The sequence below is a fragment of the Lolium rigidum genome, chromosome 4 (assembly GCF_022539505.1).
Source record: "Lolium rigidum isolate FL_2022 chromosome 4, APGP_CSIRO_Lrig_0.1, whole genome shotgun sequence".
In the NCBI taxonomy this organism is placed as follows: Eukaryota; Viridiplantae; Streptophyta; class Magnoliopsida; order Poales; family Poaceae; genus Lolium; species Lolium rigidum.
Window position 1 is genome coordinate 44,335,930 of NC_061511.1, and position 7,466 is coordinate 44,343,395.

The following is a 7,466-nucleotide window of genomic DNA, read 5'->3' on the forward strand; positions in this document are numbered from 1 at the left end:
TCCTACCAGCCGGTGGCAGCCGGCCTCAAGGGAAACTACTGGATATTAAGGTACTCATTTTAATAGAGTACCGGAGCAAAGCATTAACACTCCGTGAACACATGTGATCCTCACATCGCTACCATTCCCTCCGGTTGTCCCGATTTCGTCACTTCGGGGCCATCGGTTCCGGACAGACGACATGTGTATACAACTTGCAGTGTAAGATCATAAACAACGAATATCTTCATGAATCAATAACATGTTCGGATCTGAGATCATGGCACTCGGGCCCTAGTGACAAGCATTAAGCATAACAAGTTGCAACAATATCATAAAAGTACCATCTACTGGACACTAGGCACTATGCCCTAACAATCTTATGCTATTACATGACCAATCTCATCCAATCCCTACCATCCCCTTCACCTACAGCGGGGGAATTACTCACACATGGATGGGGGAAACATGGCTGGTTGATGTAGAGGCGTTGGCGGTGATGGCGGTGATGATCTCCTCCAATTCCCCGTCCCGGCGGAGTGCCGAACGGAGACTTCGGCTCCCGCGACGGAGTTTCGCGATGTGGCGGCGTTCGGAGGGTTTTCGGCGACTTCGACTTCTCTCCGGACGTTTTTAGGTCGAGGCGAATAAGTAGTCCGAAGGGGGCGTCGGAGGCCGGCCGAGGGGGCCACACCACCTGGCCGCGCGGGCCCCCCCGGGCCGCGCCGCCGGTGGTGTGGGGCCCTCGGGCCTCCACTTCAATTGCCCTTCCGCTCCGTTAGTTTCCCGGGAAAATAGGGCCTTCTGCATAAATTCCGAGGTTTTTCCCGAAAGTTGGATTTCTGCACAAAAACGAGACACCGAAGCAGTTCTGCTGAAAACAGCGTTAGTCCGTGTTAGTTGCATCCAAAATACACAAATTAGAGGCCAAACAATAGCAAAAGTGTTCGGGAAAGTAGATACGTTTTGGACGTATCACAACTCTCTTGCCCCTGCTGCTAGTCTCGAAGTCGTCGTCAGAGTCGACGACCGGCGGTGTAAACTATGATCATCTATTAATCAACAAGCTAGTTATACAAGAGGCTCTACTTAGGGACTCCTTGTTGCTTCACATAACACACATGTCATCAATGTTTCGAGTTAGTACAATTATAGCATGGTATGCAACACATCTTATCATACACATAAAGAGTATAGTACTCTTGCCACTTTGATGATTGCCTCTTGGGCATATTTCCAACAGGTGGCGCATGCACCAACAACTCTGAATGTCAACCCATGACGTTCTTTGCCGATGCTCTTTGAGTATCTTAATAGCTTTCAGTATACCTGCATGCATGTTATGAACAATGCAAACATTCGGTATGTTCTTCACAATTGAAATCTTCAGCTACCTGAAGAACCGTAACCAGCTTTCGGTGTTCTCACTCTCCACGAAAGCAAATGCGAGTGGCACAATTTGATTGTTGCCGTCCATTCCAATGGCGCTCAAGATTTGACCCTTGTACTGGCCGGTGAGAAATGTGTCGTCCACACATGACACGGGTCGATAGTGCATGAAAGATTCGATGCATACACTGAATGAGGAAAAAACTCGATGCAGAACCATGTAAGTTGGGTGCTCTGGCAAGAACAAGTCCTGGATGTTTATGTATGTGTCTGCATTCCTCACCTGCAGCGTCTGCAGCAAACGAACCAACAGAGTCATATGCGTCTTGGAACGAACCAAATCTCATCTCCAGCGCCCTCTCCTTATAGCCCTCCAAGCCTTGCCATAATAAATGGTGTACAAATGATGCTTCTTAACATTCTTCTGTATAGCACTTACTCCCATGGCTTGACCTTCCACTATTTCTGTGTACAACAACCGAGCTATGAGAGTAGACGATAGGTTGCAATGATCCTCGCGGATACTTGGAAGAACACAAGTGTGCGGTACGAAGTCGCTCACACGCCATGTTGTGTCAAACTTAGAAACATACCCATGAACCCTTCCGGGACAATTGATGTCCAGGCATTCCGTTGTCAGGTATTTTCCAGATGACACGCTTGTTCTGAGCTGCCTTTGAGTCGACATTGCCCACTTAATTATTGCATCCTGCATATGTCACTTCGACGGAAACATGGCCCCTACGGCGACATTGTTCTGGTGATACTCCCAGTCATAATCATGGCCATCGTTGACTGTCATTGAAGACGTAAAGTCCTAATTCCATCTGCCAGGAATAGGCACCTCCTCCCCATCATCAGACTCATCGGAATCATCAGCATCACTTTTACCGTCTGTAACTTCCTCTTCCATCTGGTTCTGCATGTGCCCATTTTCTTCGTCACCATCAACCTCACCGTCTTCTCCTGTGTAACCATCTTCCTGACCACTATAACTGTCTTCCGCATGGCTACTCTGTCCAGGCTCGTAACCACCACCACCACCGGGTGCTTGACTGCTCTGGCCTGATTCGTAACCACCTCCTCCACCGTAACCTCCTTCAGGAGGCGCTACCTCCTTCGCCACGGGAAAAACTAAGGTCACAGGGTTAGTTCCTCTCCTCTCAGACCCTTTTAACCAGCTCACCCACTTAGAGCTATCATCTACAGGCCTCAGATACCAGAAAACGTTTGATAACGACATAGTCCACAATGCATGCACACCCACTGTGTGCACTTCAGGATTAAGCCCGAAATATTCTATCAACCAGTCGTTCACCTGCTCAATTGTCCATGTTCTAGGGGCAGTCAAATCCATCTCTACAGATTTGACCTCACTCAGATCAACTCCCATCTCATTTGATTGGACACTACCCAAACCATAGTAAAATACTATCTTCACTATATCTGACATCTTTGCTGACCTAAAAAAAAATTCGACCGCGTCAACAACGAACAAATGTAACTACTCCTCAGCACAAATATACACTAACATAACTAACCTTGTACCTAACACCAACAGCAGCCCGCATAAACATAAAAAATTAACAATAATATGGAAAGATTAGGGTTTACCCTTGAAGCGTGAGCAGCCGCTCCAACAGCAGCAGCAGCTACACCACGCAGCAGCGCCTCCACGCAGCAGCAGCTTCACCAATAAGCAGCTCCACCTAACAGCACCTCACACTACCAAAGTTTCACCTCTTCATCACCATTGCTGCAAAACAGCACCACTAACCGCCTCCAAATCGTAATCCATCTGCAGATTGGGCTTTCCCTAACTGGTAGTAGCAAAATGAGGATGTTTTGCTGGCTAAAACGCGAGAATCTGAGAGAAATAGGTGTTTTACTGTGGCTGTTCTTGCTGTTCTTCGAGAGCTGGCATCGTCGCAGGGAAGAGAAGAAGAGAGAGAGAGGAAGAAGAAGAGGGGCGCCGCGCCTTGCTTTTCTGCACACCCTGGTCGGCCGACCGTTGGCCGATCGGACCGCTAGTGGCCGATAGGGCCTGTCGGCCGGTCGGGGGACCCGGGACGCCTGCAATCGGACGACAGTTGTCCGATCGGTCCGCTAACCACCGATCGGTCGACACGTGTCCGACAGAGTCACTGAATCGAAAATATTTCAAATCGCGCGACATTCCCGAAAATTAATAAAATATTCGTATTATTTAAAAAAAAATCGCCGCACACGGATGCGTGATGACCAGAATTGTACTTCGGCAGTAATAAATCAAACCAAATCTCTTGCTGATTTTGAAAGAAAAAACAGAAATACCAAAATATTAGTTGCCCAGAATACCTTTCTAATCAAACAGTGGATATGACTCAATACTATTAGGCCACATGACTAGTAAATTGTACCATAAAACAGCTCCACAAGTTATCACTGCAGAGCTGCTTCCGACGACATGGCCGATCTCACGCTGCGCTGCACGAGGAATGAGAGTCCCCCCACCGCTTCCCACATCCATAGCAGAACTCGAAGCCACACCTGCACTAGTAATGAATTGGTTATAAGGATTAATGCAAGCACCATGCTAGCGGGAAACAGGGAGAAGTAATTAGTATCCCACCTGCAAGTGATATGCACGCAACCTTCGGATTTCTGTACCAAGAACATGCACTGGGGGCACCTTTTCCACTTCTCTCCCTTAGCCATCTCCATCACCGCCAAGTCCTCCTTCCCCCTGTCCCCCACCGGCAGCTGCTCGTACTCGGCGCAGCCAACACCGGCGTGCCACGGCACGCCGCACCGTGCGCAGAAGAGCCTCTTGCAGCTCGGGCACTCCGACTCCGCGACATCGCCGCCACCAACTTCGTCCACCACCATCATCGCAGAGCAGTCCTTGAATGGGCAGTACACCTTGTTGGCCCCGACCACCATGGACTCGCACATCACGGTGCACCACGCCTCGAAGGCCTTCCCGGTGAGCATGCCCCGGCAGAGCTCGGGGTCGAGGACGCTGCCGCAGCCATCCTCAGGGCACTTGACGTCGGCGATCCTGTCATGGATCTTGACTAGGATGTAACCCGCGAGGCAGGTGGCGCAGAAGGCGTGCCCGCAGCCGCGGCTGGCGCTGTGCGCGTCCGATGGTGGCACGGCGTCCATGCAGATCTTGCAGAAGAGGAACGTCGCGGGGATGGACGGCCCAGCTGAGGAGGGGAAACACTCAACTAGACTCGCCGCCGCTGCGTGGTCGTCGTCGTCGCTGGCTGGGGCAAGCGGTGGTGGGATCAGCGAGGCAGAGGAGGAGCACTCACCCGCGGCAACAGTGGAGGATGTTGCTTCATAGCTGGTGGCGGCAGGAGGAGCACAACTATCAGGTAGTAGCCCAAGCGCCGCGGCCGCTATGGTGGAGGACATGATCACTTCTTGGAGCTGGAGCTCCACGGCGTACTCCTCGTCGGGTAACGCCAACAGCCCGGCGGCGTCGGCTTCGTTTCTTCCGCTGCAAAGTGCTATCAAGTACAGGTCGTCGACGAGGACGAGATCGGCGACGGAAGACTCGGCCGCCATCGATCAGTTTGTCAGCTTATAGCGGGAGGAGAAGAAGATGGATCAATGCGCTAGCTTTCGTCAAGTCTGTCCTGGGAAGCGCTAGCTAGGCCCTCAACAAAGTTGCTTTCTTTCGTTCTGTCCAGGAGATCGAAGAGGATGGATCTACCTATATATATATACTAGGAAGTTGCAGCGCGGCGCTGCGCCCGTAGAGTAGTAAATCTGAGGCGATCAATCAAAGAAGGTAGTAATATTTTTCACAAGTAAAAGAGGGGACAAATGATGGAGTATTTTTATCTGAAATTGTTGTAGAAGAAGACAATAATATGTTTTAGAAATAAAAGAGGCGACAAATAATGCGATAGTTTTTCTGTATACAGTAATTTTCTGCGTGATAAAAGAGGATTTTAAGTAGGTAGTAGTATTTTTTATGGATTAAAGAGATGATGAATGATGCAGAAATTTATTTTCAGTGGAAGACAGTAGTATGTTTTCCGAATAAAGAGGCAACATATCGTGCAGTATTTTTTCAAAGTAGCTAGTAATATTTTTGTCTGACAAAAGAGGTAACGAACAATCCAACATTTTTTCAAAAGTTATTTTTTAAGTATGAAGTAGTGCTTTTATGGGATAAAAGAGGTGACGAACGATCCAACAATGTGGTATGTTTCCCGAATGAAAGAATCGTCAAATCGTTGAGCATTTTTTTTAAAGTGGGCAGCAGTAGTTTTGTCGGAGTAGCTAATAATATTTTTTGCCGGATAAAAGGGTAACATATGATCTAGCATTTTTTTTCCAAATTACCGCTAAAGGTAAGGTTGCCCAACGACGTTTGTACGGAAAATAGCATAACAGCTGAAAATTTTAAAAGTATGAAGCAGTACTTTGATCGGATAAAAGAGGCGACAAACGATCCAACAATTTGATATGTTTCCCGAATTAAGAAATCAGCAAATTGTTGAGCATTTTTTTAAAGTAGGCAGCAATATTTTTGTCGGAGTAGCCAGTAATATATTTTTCCGGACAAAGGGTGACATACAATCTAGCATTTTGTTTTCCAAATTACCGCTAAAGTTAAGGTTGACGAACGACGTTTGAACCTAAAATAACATAACGTCTCAAAACACTTTTTAGGTACTTCTCGCTGGCACTATTCATTGCGAATATAGTATTTCAATGGACAAAAGAGGGTAGTATGGACAAAAAACACCGGATAATCATATGACGACGGAAAAAAGAGGGTAGTGAGGGTAGTACGCCAGTAGCACTATACAATAGCTGCAGTGCCCGGAGCAAAGACAACGTGCACCGGCTGAAAGATGTGACATACGATGGAGCAAGTTTTTTTTCAGAGATACCGGAAAGAAGAAAGTAGTATCTCCATCGACTAAAAGAGGTGTGAGATGGACAAAAATATAGGTACTTACCACCTGGCTGAATAGTTAACGTGACAAATTACTGCATAAGCTGAATATTTCTACCAACGAATTACTGCGTAAAATTACTATCGAAAATTTTAAAAATATCCCTATCAAAAAATTTAAAAATAAATTACAAAAGTAAAAAAATGGTGCACTGTTCACTCCTTCGTGCCCGTGGTGCTAATCTTTTTGTAGACATAGTTAGTGGTTACTTCTTTAGTTCTTTGAAGCGTGTTTTTGAGCCGTTGTGTATCTACCTTTTAAGATTTGAAGCTTAAAAGAAGGAAAGTCTTCTCAAAGGTACGGTAGAAGAAAGCTGAAGTTCTTTGAAGTGTGTCTTTTGAGCCATTGCATATCAACCTTTTAAGTGGTGAAGCTTGGAGTGTGTTTTTTGAGCCAATGCGTACTTCTCAAAGATACCGTAGTAGGAGAACCCTGAAGCTCTTTGGAGTGTTTTTTTAGCCATTGAATATCTCTATTTTAAGTGGTAAAGCTAGGAGTGGGTTTTTTGAGCCGTTGCGTATCTACCTTTCAAGTGCTGAAGTTTAAAATAAAAGTCTTCTCAAAGTTACCGTAGGAGAATCTTGAAGATCTTTGGAGCGTGTTTTTTGAGCCATTGTGTATCTACATTTTAAGTGGTAAAGCTTAACGGAAAAGTCTTCTGAAAGTTATCGTAGGGGTACCCTGAAGTTCATTGGAATGTGTTTTTTTGAACGGTTGCGTATCTACCTTTTATGGGGTGGAACTTAAAAAATTCTTCTCAAAGTTATTGTAGGAAAACATTGAAGCAACTGTGTAATTTAAGTGGTAAAGCTTTAAAAAAAAAAGCCTTCTCGAAGTCATCGTATGTGAACCATGAACTTCTTTGGAGTATGTTTTCAGAGAGATTGCGTATCTAACATATCTACCGTTGGAGAGTTGCTGTTGCAGTTGAAGAGTTGTGTGGGAAAATTTTATGTCAAAGAATTACCGTTCTTGCACTATTGGGAAATTACCATCGAGAAATTTTGTAGACTGTTGAAAATTTACTGTTGGATAACTATCGCCAAAATTAAGGTCGGTGAATTATTGAAGGCAAATTGTGGAGTACTCTTTCTAAACTTATTGCATTAGAACCCCGAAGCTACTGTAAAAGAAGGG

The 7,466-nt window shown here is 46.0% G+C and overlaps 1 protein-coding gene across 1 annotated transcript; it reads right to left on the reverse strand.

The window, feature by feature from the left end:
- Window positions 1–3,632: 3,632 nt before the first annotated feature.
- Window positions 3,633–5,032, reverse strand: LOC124649967 (E3 ubiquitin-protein ligase RSL1-like). The gene is made up of 2 exons (XM_047189536.1): window positions 3,980–5,032; window positions 3,633–3,897 (listed from the first exon to the last, which is right to left on the reverse strand). The coding sequence occupies exons 1-2, from the start codon at window positions 4,921–4,923 to the stop codon at window positions 3,825–3,827; spliced, it is 1,017 nt and encodes a 338-aa protein (XP_047045492.1). The 5' UTR covers window positions 4,924–5,032; the 3' UTR covers window positions 3,633–3,824.
- Between the last annotated feature and the right edge of the window lie 2,434 nt (window positions 5,033–7,466).

Excerpts from the sequence above, each read along its gene's own strand:
- LOC124649967 (XM_047189536.1), bottom strand. The coding sequence starts at position 4,923 with ATGGCGGCCGAGTCTTCCGTCGCCGATCTCGTCCTCGTCGACGACCTG. Across the intron at positions 3,898-3,979 it reads TGCGTGCATATCACTTGCAG|GTGTGGCTTCGAGTTCTGCT; the intron begins GTGGGATACTAA and ends TTACTAGTGCAG.